This window comes from Ornithodoros turicata, chromosome 6 (genome assembly GCF_037126465.1).
Source record: "Ornithodoros turicata isolate Travis chromosome 6, ASM3712646v1, whole genome shotgun sequence".
In the NCBI taxonomy this organism is placed as follows: Eukaryota; Metazoa; Arthropoda; class Arachnida; order Ixodida; family Argasidae; genus Ornithodoros; species Ornithodoros turicata.
This window is the reverse complement of record NC_088206.1, coordinates 72,123,062-72,142,297: the sequence shown is the minus strand read 5'-3', so window position 1 is coordinate 72,142,297 and position 19,236 is coordinate 72,123,062. Positions and strand designations below refer to the sequence as shown.

Genomic DNA, 19,236 nt, shown 5'->3' with positions numbered 1-19,236 from the left:
GCACTATAGGATTAAATATTTGGACTCGCCTTATATGATAGTGACGAAATATTTGAAAGGGGCCACGTCAGAAAAGAATATACACAGTGTATATGAAGTACGAGAGCTTTCGTCTTTGGAAGTTTCTGCTTTAGTCTGGCGTATAACCGCCTTTGATGTTGGAGGCGTGCTACCCACGCTACTTTCGTGTTTTTAACGCCTGATTAGCTGAAACCACGACCTACTAGATTATAACGACCATGTCATAAGCGGAAAGCCTTATGAGGAACCCGGTTTAGGTTTAGGTTTAGGTTTAGGTTTAGGGTTGCCTATTCCCTTGCCTATTCCCTACCCGTCCGCACGATCCGCTAGGGGCGCTACTCATCGGCCCGCGAAGTCTACATCGTGATTGGACAATGGAAATTTGAATTTTGAACGCGCAGAAGAGGACGTACGACTACCGTAGCAGACGACAGCAACAGCTCCTATGAAAACGCGGAGAATGATGATGATGATCAACTTTAGAAAGAAGCATCTCTCGTGGGACGTCAACCACTAGCACAAAAATACTAAGGTAAGTTGAAGTACAAAGTATTGCAGAAATTGAGGAAGCAATAACGGGGCCGATGAGTGGCGCCACCGCTAGCTTCCAAATGCGGTGCTGGGAAGGGGTGCCTATGACATGGTCTTTATAATCTAGTAGGTCGTGGCTGAAACACACGTTCGTCGTGGTCGTGTTTCATATGGAGCAGGATAGAAGAGTCAGAAAAGCTGTAAGGATAACGCAGTCGGTTCGAGCGTCCTTGCGTCAGACTTCCAAGATGAGAGATCGTCACTTTCGGGTAATTAATTGACAAAATAATTTTGTTCGATGAAACGCAGGAAAAATAAAACGATTCGAAATATACCGTCTTCAAGGATCCTTGAGCCAGGTGCGGTTCAAGGGTCCCTTCCTGCTTCAGTCCCGCAACTGTCTCCCACTGTGCAATACGACTGTCTTCACCTACACTCTAAGAAGAAAAAAAAAGGAGTAAAACGGGGAGTCATTGCAGCTTCTACTCCTCTAGATTGCAATTACTCCCCATTTTAGTCCCCTAACCCCACATTTAGTCCCGACATTTACTCCCCAGGACTGCAAATTGTCATTGAACTTCGCGAATGGTCTCCTGAATGCAACAGTCTACGTCAGTATGCGCCCTTGGTCAATTTGAACGACATAAGGCTGTATAACTCAGCCAACGTAGCAATTTTCCAGCCACACAGAGTAAGAAACAGTTAGCGCATCTTTCTTCGCCAATTGTGCCCTATGTATGGCGCAAGATTTTATATCACGCGATATATCACGGTTGACGGTTTGCTTCAAAGTATCTTCATGCATGCGCACGAATTATGTACTTGGGACTCTTACAACAGCGCGTGAAATGCAGTCTCCACTCTGTGACATTCATTTACTTCCGTGCATTTACTCCCGAAAGGGACTATTTTTTGTGGCAATGCATTTAGTCCCCAAAAGGAGTAAAAGTACTCTTTTTTTTTTTCTTAGAGTGTATAAGGATATATTCCACAAACTCAACAACATTGTCACACACTCTTCCGCTCTGTTTGACGCCCACTCGAGTCACTCAGGGGCTGCTCGAAGGTGGTTTAGCGCGCGCTTCGAGAATAAAAAAGAGTACCCTAAGACGAAGCGTATTAGGGTCCAGCGCGGAGCGAGAATACGCTGGAAAAAGGGGACCCCTCGAAGTGCACCATAGGCTCTAGGGGTTCCTGAGGGAGCTGGTTGAGGAAGTTTCTAGAAAGTATGTATGTTCTTGTTCTTTATGAGGTGAAGGAGAAGCTAGCCAAGACCGCTCAGCTACGTTCTCCGTTCTCTCTCTCGCCTCATTGGAGGAGTTACTTGTTGTGACGTCACGGCCGAATGAGTTTCATTAGCCCTTTTTGCTGTTTTACCCTTCAGATGGAGCACATCGTGGAGCGCATGCAGGATGAACAGGCCGGCGTGCCCGTGCGTACGGTCAAGAGCTTCATGTCTAAGATACCGAGCGTGTTCACGGGTGCCGACCTCATCACGTGGATGATGAAGAACCTGGACGTGGAGGATCAGACGGAGGCTCTTCACCTGTCCCATCTGATGGCGTCGCACGGATACTTCTTCCCTATCGATGACCACATGCTCACTGTCAAGGCGGATGGGACCTTCTACAGGTTCCAGGTAAATGATTTCTTCTTTCGGACATTGTTCTCGTGCTGCACGAATACACCTCTCCCTGTTTGTAAGCGCCACCAACTTGGTAGAGTTGAACTACGTTCGAAGCTAGGGGGGCGGACAAGGTCGCGCCCGAAAGCCACGGTCTTGAGGGGATTACGATGGTCCCTGCAAGTTTCCTACTTTTCTTTCAATAGGAAGCAGCCAACAAGTGCCCATTCGTGGAACCTAGCCCTCCCCTTCCGATTTGTTTCGGTTTCAGTCTGTCTGCCAACGTCATGATGACGTTTCTCGCGTAAAAAAGAATATGCTTAAAGGAAGACTCCGGGACAATTCGAAATTCTTATAGCGACTCTGTAAATAAGTTCGGTACACTCTTCGGAAATGAGAAACAAAGTTGGTTTGGTGGGCGGGAACTCGTTAGTTTGCCAAAAGATCTGGGAACCTTATACCGAAACCGAAACTCCTGAATGCTGCTCTCTCCAGCCGCCTGGACCCTGCGTGACGTCACAGGTATAGTCTCGTGCAGGCTGTCGGCTGTTTACTTTTGTAAAGTGTACCACGTGGGGATGAGAAACTGTGTCCACTGACTGAAACGTCATACTGTTACTTCGACACGTTTTTGGTACGGAGTCTCCCTTTAACGTGAACCACAGTTGTAAAGCCAGGACGGCGTCGAAAAAAAAAAAATATATATATATATATATATAAACTACAAAATCGGTAAGTATCGGGCAAATCCGGGATTTATCCATGAGAGAGACAGACCCTATTAGTGATTGTCGAAACCTCTACCGCACGCGAATCACTCCTCGCTGACAGAGATTTCCTCCCTTGCCTCCTTACCGCACGTGCCTTAATCGGTAGGACAAAAGAGCGTCATTTCACTGAGCCATGATCTCGCTCCAGCGAGCACGAGAGAGATAAGGGTGGCTGTTTCTTCTTCCGCTTACTTCTAATCCTTTCGCCCCCTCCCCCCCCTCCTCCCCTTGTGAGTGCTGCGAAGGAAGCAAGAAGGATGTCCTCATCTGCTTCATTGGTGCGCTCGTTAGGGATAAGCACTTGCGGTAAGAGCCCTATAGGCCTAGCTACTTTCGGAACCGCGCAGAGAGACTGGCTCTCCCAAGTTTCAGTAGGAGGGTGTCAAGTTGGGACCACATATCATATGAATGTTGTCCGAGGGTTATTCTCGTTTGAGGCTGAAACGCATGGAGCGTTTTTTTTTTTTTTTTTTCGACGGCTTCAGGGCTAGCGCGCGCGCGCTCGGCGTGCGACCTATAGGAAAAACCAGTTTTCCAACGCGCGCGGAGAGTGGGACGTCGGAGCCTGTCGACTATACGAAGCGATATTCGCGCGCGTCTCGCGTCGCGTCGCGTCGCACGTCTGTGAAATGTGAAAAGCCTGAGTATGGGCCCAAGCAGAGGGAGAAAACGAACAAACGACTCAAATCAGCAAACGTGTAATTTTCACGTAGCAACTCGCTTACATATAAACGTGACTCGTGAAAAGAAGAGGAGGAAAATGGGTTAAAAACGCCAATCAACCTGCGACAGAAAGGAACCAGGTCAAGCGAAAGTAGGGAAGCTATGTCGCAGAAGGCGTCCGTCGGCTGGATGAATAGACACCGGTTGCGACACAAGCACTCTAGCGCTTGGTGTCTGTGTCTCCTCTCCTCTGGCTCGTCTACACGCCAATTTTAGTCTTTTTAGTCCAATTTTAGTCATTTTTAGTCCAATCTTAGACTTTTTAGTCCAATTTTAGTCATTTTTAGTCCAATCTTAGTCTTTTTAGTCCAATTTTAGTCTTTTTTAGTCCAATCTTAGACTTTTTTAGTCAAATTTTAGTCATCTTTAGTCAGATTTTAGTCATTTTTAGTCCAATCTTAGACTTTTTTAGTCCAATTTTAGTCATTTTTAGTCCAATTTTAGTCATTTTTAGTCCAATATTAGTCATGTACCAACCAGTCCAGCATTCTACGCTTCTCACTCCATAGTCGTGTTCTCTCTTCCACGCCGTTCCACCATTCCAACCAGTGATTTCCACCATGACTTCCATTTCCATCGTCGGACTCTCGAGGCAACGAAATATTAATTCTTCAAGTATCCAGGCTTCAAGTATCCAACGGCGAGTGTCCGTTGTGGGACACTCGCCAGATCGCTCGCCCTAGACACGGTCCCATGCGTTTCGGGCAGTCGTAAACGCGCGATCCCTCACCGCGCGAGCAAGGACGCCGCGTGTGCCCATTGGTTCTCGTAAGCACGTGACCGCGGCCTCCCCATTGGCAGAGGTGCCTTCGGTGGTGTCAGAGCCGGACGAGTTTCGGTATTCCTGATGCCCGCGATTTTTTACGAGTCTTTTTGTTCCCCTTTCCTGTAAAACTTGGAATGCAGTTTCTCATTGGTACAAATAATCGTCTCTTATATTTATCTGGCATAGCTGTGGAAAAAAAGAGAAAAACCCGACTTGTGTACGTTCCTTGAAGCTATGCGGGGTTTACTCGCATGACGTCATTCGCGAGGGAGCGCCACTGTAGCTACGGGATTTGCCTCCATGATGTAGGTCCTGACTATAGTCCTGACCGTCCCCACTGTTAATTCAGTGTTATTAAATTCTTGCAATACTATGCAATACTATGCAATACTTGTTCTATGTAATATTATTTGTGCAATATCCCTTTCGTTTAACTTCCATATAACTTTCATAATTTCGACGTTAACAGTCTTCCAAATAGCATATTGCAGCCGAACGAAATTATGGCTGCGGTCTCTTATTTTCTAAGATACAGTCAAACTCCTTTACAACGAAACTCAGGGGACCGCAAAAAAAATTCGCAGTAAAGGTATTTTCGTTAAAAAGGATGTCTATTATTGGACCTACAGGCTCCAGCGGGACCGCAAAAAAATTTGCTGTAGTGGTATTTTCGTTAAAAAGGTGTTCGCTATAAAGGAGTTTGACTGTAGCGCCCTCTAGAGGGGTGACGTCACTGAGCAGACTGCTGGAGGTTGCTATGTACCCATTACTGCATGTACCACTGCACCTATATGTCGCATCTCGGCGTAGTATCAAAGAGAACGCCACCCGTGGCCGTAACCTTTCTGAGATGTCTCCCCATCAATCAGACACCGGCTGACGATACACCTGAAGCGATCCATCATTTGGGGGGCAGAAAATAGCAGCGGGCACAGTTTCGAGAGCAGAACCACTTTGTCATCCTCTCGCAGACAATCACCCGCAGTAATTTTACGCGTGTGCATTGTGGGTTTAGTTCACCCCGGAAATCATGGCTCCATTGGTAAGATGAAGTGTTTTGTACATTAGACTCACACTGTTGAAAACTGAGCCTTCGTTTATTTCTTATTTGTTCTTTTTTTTTTCAGACTCCTTACTTCTGGCCTTCAAACTGCTGGGAACCTGAGAATACTGACTACGGTAAGAACGCTGCGTACTGATGTAAACTGGTACTAAAAGCCCTAGCGGAAAAGAAAGAAATAAAGAAAAGAAAACACCTTTGTACAAAAGCCGAGAACGTAGAATTTGCTATATTGGTGCTTGCTACACGAATTTTGCATTATTGTATTTACTGCAGTGCACGGTATGTAAGGTATGCGCTTTGTAGCTGTCAGTAACTTTTAACCTTCCTCTACTGATGTTCAACGTAACTTGTAAGGTCTTAACGCATTACGTTTTCTTGTTTTACTGTCTTGTGCAGCTGTGTACCTGTGTAAACGAACAATGCAGAACAAAACGCGACTGGAACTCGCGGACTACGAGGCAGAAAACCTGGCTCGCCTCCAGAAGATGTTCTCTCGCAAATGGGAATTCATTTTCATGCAGGCGGAGGCGCAAGCTAAGTAAGTTTTTATTCCTGTAATTTTCGATTATGAGCCCGGATAAAACGATTTCCAGCTTGATACGATTTTCCTTCGCGTCACGAAACTAAGTAACTCCCGTTGTGTTCCTTTCCGTTTATTGTGTACGTAAAAATTCGATGACACGATCCCGGATAAAACGATCTCCCGCTTTATACGGTTTAAATTCCGTGTTCCGCGAGTAGTGTCTCGCTTGTCGTGCTTTCCAGCTAACGATTTTCCTTTGTGTCACATAACTATAAGTAATTGTCGTTGTGCTCCTCTCCGTTTCTTTTTGTTTGCGTGAAAATTCGGTGACACGATCCCGGATAAAACGATTTCCCGCTTTATACGGTTCAAATTCCGTGTCCGGCGAGCAGTGTCTCTCTCCTGGTGCTTTCCCGCTTCATACAATTTCCTTGATAATACGACTTCCCCTTTCGTTAACGCAAAAACAGTGACATATGAATGACGTATTTAGTCGCCAAATACCCACAGTCACATTTTCATAAATGTTGCGTTCACAGTCACGTAAATGTTGACGTTTGCCATGACGTATCACCAGGATCTGTCCAATCTGTTCTTTAACTTGCACATAATGGGCGTTATCGTTATTTTTTTAAGTTAATTGGCGCGATCTGGTCGTCACGTGACGGCCTTCGCGCGAGAGTTCGTGGCGAATCAATTTAAAAGTGATGCATTTATCGCTCGCTACCGGAAGTATCGACATATAAATGATCTGTGTCCAAAATGCAGTGCGGTCGTCTGGCGCACTGTCGTCTATGGGTCGATATATGGTAGGGCATCCCTATGCACTTGCCCCACGCTCTTTCCTCTTATCCTCAGGAGGCCTCCCCTTCTTTTCTCCACTTTTTGAAAGAGGCGCAGCATGCCTTCGCAAGTTCCGATCTCGGGAAAAGTAGGTGACGTCGTCTCGAGCGTCGAGCGCGAACGTTGGTGTCCTAGCAACGACGTATACGCATCTTCCCGATTACCCAGTTAACGTTGCAGGATGGCCGCCTGTCAGCAAATGGTGTCACTTGTCTTGCGGGGGCAGGTTTCTACGTCATACTTCTAAAAACAGTAATTTCATATACGAGGGCGTTCTGAAAAATTCACGGACCGATCCACGTCCAGATATATGAACGCGGTCTCCTCATCGTAGACACAAAGAGCGAGACGAAGAAGAAGAGAAATTGTAGGTTTTTAACGCGAGACATCCATTTTTGCTCGGGCTATTAACAGTGCAACGTGCAACATGTCGCCACACTGGGCAGGCACAGCTTACGTGTAGCATCGCGGCACCATTATTTTTTTTTTCGAAGGTTGAGCCTCTAGCTGTCATGAAGTTTCTGTTCATGCAGAAGCAAACTCCAAGGGCACCCAGCGTACGCGTGCACGATGCAAACATTAAAGCGACGAGTGCCCATCATACTCAATCGTGAGGAAGTGACGTGCCAACTTGCAGCGTGGAGACTTTGACAAGGTCCGGGAGACCTCCAACGGCGCCAACGCCCGAAATTGTTGATTGGCATCGAAAGAAAAACGGTGCGGGCGAAGCTATACGGAAAGGAGTTCTCATTGTGTAGGACAATTCACCGGCTCACAAAGCGGACAAGACAATGCAGGTTTGCGATTTGAATGCATATTGAACATCCGCCGTACTCGCGTACTCGGATCTTGCCGCATCGGACTATTTGTCGTTCCGAAACCCGAAATAAGTTAGAAAAAGTGAAAGAGATTCTCCGAGAATTCGGAGGTGGTAGGAGCAGCCGCATATTTCGGAGTGCATACGTCGGATTTTTTTTTTTTTTTTTCAAGTGTTAAAGAAGGAAGCTTCAGGAGCGATGTGCCAAGTGCGTTGAACTTGGAGGTGAATATGTTGAATTGTAATAAGGGGAGAAACTGATGTTCTGAGGCTGGAACAGCATAGAAGGGACAGATACAAACAAAGCCTCAAATGCCTAAGAAATCAACGATGAAAGATGAAAGTCGCTGAATAGGTTAGCCGGCTGTAGGGATCGAACCCACATCCAGAAGATGTGGGTTCGATCCCTACAGCTGGCTAACCTTTTCAGCGACTTTCATCTTTCATCGTTGTAATAAGGGTTTATGACCCTTGGCCGCGTTTTTAACTTTTCAGTCCCCCCACCCCCCTTTACCCGTACAATTTAGAGAAAGAATGTTTCGCGAGAATACAATGTGAGAAATGTACCTATGTCACCATGTTATAAATTGAGTAGGATTTCGGAAGAAAGAAAATGAGAGGACACTTTAACTGATGAACGAAGTCGAAATAGCTACAAGTTCGTCTCCAGCAGATACGCTGACTTGATAGCGGTGTACTTTTTAAGGCATGGGCCATCCTGTTGTAGACGTATGTATTCGTTCATGAAATAAATTATTGTTATTACTATTACTAATACACACAATGTCTCAATGGTTCTCTTTCGATTCTAAACCTCAGTATATTTTGAGTTTAGCTGATGACACATCTGAAATCTTGTTTTTCTTTTTCAGGGTTGATAAAAAGAGAGATAAACTAGAGAGAAAGGTTCTAGACAGTCAAGAACGGGCGTTCTGGGATGTACATAGGCCAGTGGTAAGCGCCATCATTAGCACACCTATACCCATGTACTGATAAACTGATAAGCACCTCTATGTCGCTGACAAACCATCGCAGTTTCCAGTTTCCCTGTACGTTCCCAGGTGCATGGTAATAATTACACAGAGAGTGGATTTCTCTTTCAGCCTGGCTGTGTAAATACGACAGAAATTGATATCAAGAAAGCTTGCCGTATGAACAAACCAATCAAAAGTGCAAAGGTAGGTGAGAGATATATATGAGAGAGAATTATTACATATACAGAGAGAATGAGAGAATATGTCGAATATGAGAGAGAGTTATTACAGTCGCCGGCCGACTATTCGGAATTCTACGAGTCGTAAAATTGCCTCGAATTTTCAGTAAAACGCAGAAATTGACACTTTCCCAAAGCCGATATTCGAAACAGCCAAAGCAGCTTCAAAAGTTGTGTTAGCAACAGCCGCATTAACGTACTGAAAACGAAACTCTTCCTCGGAAAAGTGGAACGAAATCGTTAATGTAAGACTACAGCGAGTTGTACGGTGCCAAGGATGTCCGAAAAATCCAAGTCTGAAATTTCGGAGTCCGAAAAATCGGTTGGCGCCTCTACGGTTTCGTACGATTACATAAAGTCCTAACTGTCTTTCATTGAGACCTTTTTGTTTTCTTTCCAGCACATGCAGTGCGCAGTACCTGGTGGACGAATTAGTCCTAGCGTCTCCGAAGGCGATCTCAGTGCTCCTCCTGAGCCATTAAAACAGGAGGTGAGGCCAACGCTAATGCAAATCATATCTCGAGTTCATTGTGTACCAAGGAAGGCCCGTTCGCTGCTTGTAGTCATGTTAGTAGTAGTTAGTAACCGCAACCAAGCTCTTAGGACCATATAGTCATGGAAACAAGTCGCCCCCAAGTCGCCACATGACGTCGTCTGCCCACGTGACGCGAAGAAGGAGAGGGTGCCGAGCGTGGCCTTCTTTAGGTTAGGTGTCGTTGGCTGTGTACGCACGGCTCTGACGGCTCTGACGTACAGTTGCATCATGCATGGCTGATGATAACATGATGCCGTACATAAGCACGTGTAGTAGTATGTAATGAATATAAGAACCACGTAACGAAATATGATATGATGACAATATATAGTGCTTAACCAGCATTAAAAATCTGGAAGGAGCAATTAAATGACATTTAGTATTTCTGGAAACCCTGTTTCATTAATCGAGCAGCCAAACAGGGAGCTATAAATGCAAAATATTTTCGTCGAACGGTGCCACGTCATTGCTACAAAAACGCCCTCAAAAACAAGCCACGAGATACACGGCGTGATCTTGGAGGCACGATCTCCTGGCATGACGTAATCAGATCGCAGTGACGTAGCATCAGCGTATGGCAGGCAGTCGCGAGGTCTCGTTTCGCCTATAGAGTCACTATAGCCCATATTTAGTGACTCTTAGTTTCCCCGACTCAAAATTCGTCCGCTAGAGGGACACGACGCGGCGCTACTTGCGAGGTACTCCATACGTCACGGAGTGACGTCAAGGGTACTCCAGGAGATGAGAGTTTTCTGAGGGCGCGCACAGCTCTTTCCCGCGCTACAGGTAGGTTATGATCATGGTTCTTTTGCAAGAGCGCGCACTACCCGTTGCATAATACGCCGCAGTCAAACGAAAAAATTGATGGACGGGGCCCCCTTCCACTGCTCCTATAAGGTACAATCGTCGTCAACAGAGCAGTGTCTGGCGTTTTATTTATTTATTTTTGCACCAAGGGCCAACATGATCTTATTGATGGCAAAGTATTCTGCATGAACAGAAGTCTGCAGCAAATGTGTCTTGCTTTCTTTCAGATTGAAACTCTGAAAAGTCGGCTAGACAGACGGAATGTCAAAATCTCCAAAGTGGCAGAATCGTGAGTCCGCACTATTGCTTAGAAATTGAATATATCTGATACTCTCCTGTGCGCGGGAATCGCTATAAGCGGTTCGCGTGCTTCAATAGGTGTTCCCCGCTCAACGGATTGCGCATTCCTTGCTCGCTATAGGGTTTGTTCACATGACGTCATCCGCAGGAGACCGCCACTCTCGCTGGCGGGCAGATGTGCTGCATTCGGCCGCCATATTGTAGGTCCCATCCAAACCGTTACCCATATCGTACTCACCGTATATTTGGGAAGGGAGTTGCCTCAGGACAGAAGCCGCCGATATTTCGAACAGAGACTGTTCTTCTTCGCCCAGAAGAAGAACAGTCTCTGTTCGAAATATCGGCGGCTTCTGTCCTGAGGCAACTCCCTTCCTACATTCTACCGGTTCGCTGGATTTCTACCCATCTATCACCGTATATTTGGTGTTTCAAAGTTATTGCGCTGTGTGATTTATAGCATATCCAAACAATTTCCATGTTTCCGACGTTAATAGTCATCCAAAACGCGTATGGCAACGAACAAGACGGGAACATAATTTTGAGGAACCTACAGTATGGCGGCGAGGTGACGTCAGTGAATAAACCCTTCGGCGGTTGATCCGCCTTTTCTGTTCAACAAGCTGCTGAGGAGCTTAATTCGTGGTCTAAACTAAAAGTTTTGCCATTTTGAAATAATGGCAGTTGATATAACCTGATAGCGTGTGTCTTTGTATTATTGCTATGTTGATACGCACATACATACCAGCGTTCCGAACACTGATTGTGATATTACTGATATCGATTGTTGAACTCATCTCATTTTGTTTTCAGATTTATCAACTACTTTGAGCAGTATCAGGAGTACGACCCATTCTTGTGTACACCCGAACCCTCCAATCCCTGGATATCTGACAGCACAGACTTCTGGGAAATGGAGAAACAGACGTAAGGACATGACACTGTCACTCTTTATCACTTCACTGTACCTTCTATCGCTTCACACGGCAAACTGAGCTAGAACCGTTTATAACGATGACACGTATAGCACGGTAAAGCAGGATCATTATGAGAAGTGCTGTTGCATTCACCCAGACGACCTCGTTTCGCTGCCCGTATGGCATTTTAGGAATGCCTTGTGCCAGGTTTGGGTTCTGTGCTTTTCACAAAATTTCAGGATTGACTGTTACTTTTTAATCTGTATTCAATACTACACCTGTTTCAGTCCACTGGTTCATTGGAACAAAGATTTCTGTGTGAGAGGAGCTTCATCGTAATGCGGGTGTTCGCTTTATGTCGAAGGTCGTTATAAACAAGTTACATAAACTGTGTAGGGATCGAAACGACCCTCCCGCTAAATGATCGTATTATCCAGAAAATCGGACGCTGCAGAACATTACAAAGGTGCCGCTACGTGGACGGAACATGAGAACGAAGAAATGTGTCACGTGGGAAATTGTGTAATCCGAGATTGCACCGTCCAAGTTTTATGCTAATTCTGTTGTGTCTATCGAACGCAGACGTCCCGTGCACTGAAAAGCTTGTTTCTTTGAGTATAGGATGTAGAACAAAGACTGGTTTTGTAACTTTCAGGAAGGACATTCCAGCGCGTCGAGTGCGTCGGTGGGCGTTCTCGCTAAAGGAGCTCTTCCGCGACCCAGCGGGGCGAGAGCAATTCTTCCACTTCTTAGAAAAGGAGTTCAGCGCTGAGAATCTCAAGTGGGTAACAAATGCTGTTTTTTTTTTTTTTTTTGTGAGATGCGATGCTGTACGATGGAGCTCACTTTGTAAGCTCAAACGGTTTATCTCAAGCTAGTTAGCATTTGCTAGAGGGAGATGTTTGGAATGTCATGCTTGCACTTGAGATTAAATGAATCTGGACTATATTGTGCTACACGTGCGGCCATATTTCCACGGAAAAGCTCCGCATTAATCATCTCAAATAAAGTTCTTGTTGTTCTACGGAAAAGATCACTGTATCCGGTACATCGCTGTATGCGGTACGTCGCTGTACGCGGGGGCAGTACCCTAGCTATAACAATGTTGTGGGAGGGGTTCTGTGGGAACTGTATACACATGGAGGAGGATTTCACCCACTTTTACCCTTTCCCAAGCGCACGGCCAAACGTACGAGTTCGGGGGAGGGGGAAACCCCTGTGGCTACGCCCCTAATGGCGCGGTGACTGTAAGCGGGCGCCATAGTCAAACGCGTGTTCCGTGCCTTTTTCGGATTGTCGGGTCTTCGTCGCAACCTCGTCAAACGGAAAGGGTGGATCTTGGGGAGGGGCTAAATTAGCCCCTCAGGGTGGGCTATGTATCTCACCATTTTCCTCTTTTTTTTTTTTTTGTACCAGCCGAATTAACAGCTGTCATTATTTTGAGAGTCGCTAGAGTCGCTAACCGATTTTTCGGACTTGTACAAGCCATAGAGTCAGTCCGAATTATCGAGCACTTGGAATTTTTCGTCAATGGGAAGGATGGACCTTTCCCACAGAGTCGTTTACACCAACGTCGACGTCGTAGCTAGTAGTCTAGACTACCGACGTAATGGAAAGAAGAAAAGCAAAGAAACTGAAAGCATGAACGTTAGCTTTTTTTTCGGAAGCCAGCGTTGAGAGCCTCGCAAGCCGTGAACATTGTTTTTCAGTGCCTGCCCTGGCAACCTAGTACATGAATGTGACATGAAGCAGGTTATATAACAGCTTATCTTCTTTTAGATTCTGGGACGCAGTTCAGGAGCTGAAGCAAGTGCATTCTAAAGACGTTCCGATCAAAGTACAAGAAATATGGAAGTAAGTGTCCTAGCCTAACCACGCTTCGATTTAGAGTTTGGACCACGACCTACTACAGCTAGGTTTTCCCGCCGATTTTAATCCAAGCGCCATCGAAATTAATCCATGTGCCATGCAAACTTTATGGGGCATGGATTAATTTAGCTGACACTTGGATTAAAATCGCCCGGAAAACCTGTAGATTATAACGACCATGTCATAGGCACCCCTTCCCAGCGCCGCACTTGGGAGCTAGCGGTGGCGCTACTCATCGTCCCAGTTATTGCTTCCTCAACTTCTACATTACTTTGTACTTCAGCTTACCTTAGTATTTCTGTACAAGCGGTGGATATTCCACAGATATGTTTCATTCTGAGGTCGATTATCATCATCATTCTACGCGTTTTCATAGGAGCTGTTGCTGTCGACTGCTACGGTAGTCGTACATACGCGTTCTGCGCGTTCAGAATTCAAATTTCCATTGTCCAGTCGTGATGCAGATCTCGCGGGCCGATGAGTAGCGCCCCCCTAGCGGACCGTGCGGACGGGTTCCTCATATGGGGTTGCCGATTATGACATGGTCGCTATAATCTAGTAGGTCGTGGTTTGGACTAATGGACTATTTGTTCGGGACTATATTATATCTAAAAGTTCCTCTCGTTTTTCCTTTTGCAGCGAGTACTTAGCGCAGGATGCTAACTGCCCCATCAACATCGACTCGAGGAGTTATGAAATCACCAAACGCAACATGGAGTGCCCCGACCGGTGGACTTTCGAAGAGGCAGCCGTGAGTGCAATTATTATTATTATTATTATTATTAATGTTAACGAATACATTGGCAACAATTCATGAGCAGTATTCTTTCACACTGTTGCTCGTAGGCGATCCTACATTCCTCGTTATTTATTTAATAGCAGTCGAGCCCGGTTGTAACGATATTGACGGGAACGCGAAATCCGATCGTTATATAACAGTATCGTTATACGTGGTGTTATTTTTATTCGTTAAAGAATTTTTATTAAAAAAGCTAGCAGAGCAAAATAGATGCCGTTTTCGCAGTTGAGTTGTATGGCCAGGCGAACATTCTCTCGAAGAAAGTATGTAACTACAAGATCGCTAATTTCCTAAAATTAATGAGTAACTCTTCAATTAGGGGTTTTCGCGCAAAAGCGAGATAACAGAACGGGAGGTATTCCTCGTTGAAAGCCATTCCAGGTTTAAAAAACCCTTAGACACGCACGTGTGTTGAAATATCCATCGCTGAATTTCGCTATGCAAATGAACCGAAACAGGAACTAAGCACTTTTCGAGGGCAGAAAGGCGAGGAAATGGAGCTGATTGGTGTAGGAGCTAATCTGTTGGCCAGATAGGCCGCTTTCCGACCCAGATAAGGCGCATAAGGCAGATTTCTGCGCTCGCAAAGTGCGTAGTTCTAGTTTCGGCTCATTTGCATAGCGAAATTCAGCGATTGATATTTCAGGACAAGTGCGCGTCTAGGGGGTTTTTAAACATGGAATGTCTTTCAACGAGGAATATCTCTCGTTCTGTTATCTCGCTTTTGCGTGAAATCCGTTAATTAGAGAGTTCATTAATTAACTATAGTTAATTAGTGATTTTGTAGTTACATACTTTCTTCGAGATAATGTTCACTTGGCCATAAACTCAACTGCAAAAACGGCATTTATTTTGCTTGCTAGAGTATTATTATTATCATTAATATTTTTTTTTAATTTCGTGTTAGCGCCGCGAAGCAACTGTGGCTATGAGCGGCGTATAGACGTGGACAGATGGAGAGAGGACAGCAGGAAGGAGTGGGGGACAGGGGGGTTAGTATGCGTCCTGGGCGGACTTCAAGGGGAACTGTGCCGACATTCGTCTAGAAAGTCTTCGGAAAACCCAGGGAAAACCTCAGCAGCACAGCCGGTGACAGGATTCGAACCCGTGTCACCTCCCAGTCTCGGCGTGGAAAGCGATCACTCTAACCACTATGCCACGGGAGCTGGTATATCATTAATATATATTATTATTATGTATCGATGACTCCGTCCATTGCTCGTCATCCAATGCAGTGGTTCATTCAGAATCGCAAACATGGGGGATGTAGCAAAAAATAGGGGGTGGGGGGTCATCCTTACAGCTATGTCGTAAAGATAAAAATTGGGGGTGTCGCCAAAAATGTGTGTATGGGGGGGTCTGGATATGCGACTGATCCAGTGCCGTCGTTATCGTCGTTTTCCTTACTGTCGGAACAATGTTGTCTATAGAGCGCGTCTCGACAACGGTAATTCGTCGACACGTGTTTGAGTGGCACCTCGCAACTGTCTGCCACCTCACATTATGAAAGGCACCATAGTTCGCAACGAGGTTTCGCACCGGTACAAAGTCCGTCAAGCATCGCGCAACTTCGAGTGGAGCCACGCCCCTTTCCTGACGCTTTCCGGAGCCAGCAGACGTCACCGTACGTAGGGTCGTAGCACCACACAGCTACCCAGAAAACACTTGAGGGCGAGAGACCGATGTGGAGAGGAGCGACCTCGCAGCTACTCCGTGGTCGCGAGCTCTCGCTTTCACTTGAATTCTCACGGACGCCATGGCTCTTGAAAGTGCCCCCTTTCTTTGTTTTCAATTAAGAAACCGAATCTTGCTACTCAATTTTCGCGCGTCTTACCGACCGCCGGGAGAATTCTGATTCTGAGGATTTCATGCGTTTACATGTACTGCAATGGGTGAGCTGACGGGAACCAGCAAATTGATCGTAATATCCGAGTTATCGCTATATCGAATATCGTAATAAACGGGTTCGTCCGTAATATTATTTGGATTAGTCGTAATCGAGCACTTTCCATTGTGTTAGGAGGTGGTGTTTGCTTTGGCTTCTCTGGGGTATGCTGCAGACATGCTATCAAACAATGCCGCCTGCTGTTTTCTGCAACTTTTCTCTTTTGTTAGAGTGTCATTTTTTTTTCACTGAGGGGACCGTAGTAGCGCTGGCGACACCCCTTCTTCCGCATTTATGTGATATCTTCTGGGGACAACAAAAGAGGGATTTATTTTTAATAGGGATCTGCCGTTCCCTATTACAAAAAGACCCCAGAAAGACTAGCTCCAGAATGAACGTTGGACTGGCCGCGGAGAGCGTGCTACTCATGCAGAACAATGCCGCTAGTGACACTGTACCACAGTTTCTTTCATTCTGTGCACAGCGTGTGTGTCACGAAAAGCATATAGTGCACACTGGTAGAGGCATTTTTTTTTCTCAAAATTCCCCCGCTAATACTATGGGCACACCATGGGAAAGAAGAATGTACAAATCGCAAATATTTTTTTCCTCGCAGCTCTCATGTGATGCGGGTTAACAAAATCAGCAGCTTCCTTTATTTTATTTTTATTTTTTTAGTGCCCACTCCTCCTTCCGTTCCAGACAAAGCCTGTGTGAAGATTGTTTTTTACGCAAATGTTCACTCGCAACATGGGGCACGTGTGGTTTTCGCTAAGATTCAGCCACACACACACACAAAAAAAAGCCAGTTCTTGCATGGAGGGTCTGTCCGCCCTGGGGGACGAAGAGCCGTAATTCTGTTGACGGGTGACATGTTTTCCTTCTAGGCACATCTATATCTTCTAATGAAGAATGATAGCTATCCGCGGTATCTACGTTCTAATATGTATAAGGAGTACCTAAATGGAACAAAAAAGAAGGTAAGTACGCATTTTACTCCCTGTGAGACTCTTTACGAGTGTAAGTACGAGCAAGAGAGAGACGGGCCGAATGTTTCGACTTGCTTCTTAACCTAAGCCCAGATGTTAATTTTCTGCCAAACACTCGCGGTTGAAGGCGGAATGATTCTCTCCACTGCTCGTTTCTCACTTAGATTTGATTAGATTAGATTACCACTTTTTGTATTACGAATAGTAGTCATTATTATGCGCAATACTCCAGCTGCAAATTGCTTGTATTGTGATATATTTGTGTTGCCTATAGAGTCACTAGATAAGCTTCGCTTCAGAGTATGGACACTGAGGTCCAAGGGAGAGCAGGAGCGCCATCTTGTTTCCGCACCGCACCGGTACCATCCCCATTTCAGGATCAAAGACGGCAAACATAATGCTCCCTGTGGGATACAGAAGCGTGTATGATTTTTGCGCGATAATCCATATATTGTCAACCACAACGTCCCGAGGATGTCAAGGTGAGCTCGAGACCGTCAACTGCTGCTTGCAAACGAAAGGAACATTTCATTCGCGCACGATAGATGGCATCATGCGCTAAAGTGCGCATGCGCGTGGGGAGCGTGGCGAGGAAAGAAGATGGCGCACGCTCGCTCTTGGAACTCAGTGTCGATACTCTGAAGCCTAGCTTATTTAGTGACTCCAGTGTTGCCTAGTATAGCATCGTTCTATTTGTAGTGATAATTGTGCACTAGACAAGTACTTGTGAGTACTGTCTTATATGTGTACGCGAGTACTACTATAGTCGTGTTCAACTTAAGAAGGAAAAGAAGTATAGTTCGTCAACTACATACGCCGTTGGAGCTAAGGAGACACAATAGTATGGCAGGAGAAATACTGCAGTGCCACATTGCGCCGTCAGTAAGGGAGCGCACTTTCTGCCGCAGCGTAGTGTCATGCGGCCAGTCTTAGCAGCCAATAGGGAAGCAGAGTGAGTATGATGGATTACATTATCTGGTGCACGGAGAGAGCGTGTCCTCTCTATGTCCAGCCATCCTATCTGCGGCGCAGTGATATTTTGAGAGCTGACGGACTCGATTTCTTTTCCTTCTTATAAGTTGAACACGACTACAGGTTGCTTACATAATCACAACAACATGTTGCTCTGACATTACCATGCTGCAGCATCACAAGTACGACACTATAAGATCAACAGAATGGTGCCTTATCACATCTCAAATATCACTGAATTAAACCAAGTCACCGCGCACAATTCATTCGATAATTACGCATGCCAGTATAGCACAGTACATCAGATTAATTATTGCTCACAGTGAGGCTAGGCTTAAATCATCGAAGCATAGCTGCCCTAACAGCAAAGGTAAAGTATGCAGTGAAATAATGAAAGAATAAATACAGGTATAACGCAAAAGTGACGCTGCACTTTTGCACAGAGCTCACTTCACCGTTGTCACCTCCACCCCAATGTCACCGACGTTACACCCGCGAAAAAAGAAAAAGAAAAATAAGATTGTGTGAATAGTTGAACTCAATTAATTGAATTGAAATGTGCAAGGGCTCTCCATTTAATGGCATTAAGTTTAAAGGGTTCACTTTGAATGTGTTTCCTTCCTTCAATTAATCTGTCGTAGACGAAAATAAAGGATAATGGTGCATTTTGCAAGCATAGAAGTGCGTTCAACATCACACAACCTTGCGTGCCTCAAGATGTCACGTTGAAGTCCTTTCCCAACACGCAAGTGATCTGCCAGTGTTTCCATGCACATTGACATGCACATCTCTGCAAATTGTGTCTGGACGTGTTTGTGCAAGAATTTGGCGGGTTCCAGAAAAAAGGGTCCCGGAAAAAAGGGTATAGGAAAGAATGGGCCCGGAAGAAATGGTCCCTGGCATGGGAGGACAAAAAAGGTCGACAAAAAAGGGGAAAAAAAGGGAAACCCGAAAAATGTGTTGGTTCCTTCTTAGGATCCCGCTATGGTTTAGTGAGCCTCGTTTTCGAGCCGATGTCCATACTTCAGCGAGTTGCGTTTTAGCGAAAAAAGGCGCGTTTTACTGTGAAGTTCCGGTTTTCGTATAGGGGAGGACACGCGGGCCAACAGCCGGTATATACGTATATAAACCGGCAATGTATGCCATTTCCAGTCCAGGCCACCCTCTTATTATTCGACAAGGTCTGCAGCTTTTTTTTGCATTTTCAACTGTGCTCCTCAGAAACCTAAACTATGGGTTTGTGCTCTGTGAAGGGCACAAAAAGGAGGATAA

At 45.6% G+C, this 19,236-nt stretch overlaps 1 protein-coding gene across 4 annotated transcripts in view; it reads left to right on the top strand.

The window, feature by feature from the left end:
* The window catches only part of LOC135397293 (regulator of G-protein signaling 7-like), a 36,775-nt gene that overhangs the window by 3,693 nt on the left and 13,846 nt on the right, over nt 1–19,236 (top strand). For all 4 annotated transcript variants that reach the window (XM_064628757.1, XM_064628758.1, XM_064628756.1 and 1 more), the window contains exons 2-13: nt 1,937–2,191; nt 5,563–5,614; nt 5,895–6,036; nt 8,554–8,635; nt 8,785–8,859; nt 9,295–9,384; nt 10,464–10,525; nt 11,347–11,460; nt 12,106–12,231; nt 13,230–13,304; nt 13,959–14,070; nt 16,891–16,983. In XM_064628757.1, coding sequence (XP_064484827.1) covers nt 1,937–2,191; nt 5,563–5,614; nt 5,895–6,036; nt 8,554–8,635; nt 8,785–8,859; nt 9,295–9,384; nt 10,464–10,525; nt 11,347–11,460; nt 12,106–12,231; nt 13,230–13,304; nt 13,959–14,070; nt 16,891–16,983 — 1,278 coding nt within the window. The remainder of the gene's footprint in view (nt 1–1,936; nt 2,192–5,562; nt 5,615–5,894; nt 6,037–8,553; nt 8,636–8,784; nt 8,860–9,294; nt 9,385–10,463; nt 10,526–11,346; nt 11,461–12,105; nt 12,232–13,229; nt 13,305–13,958; nt 14,071–16,890; nt 16,984–19,236) is intronic.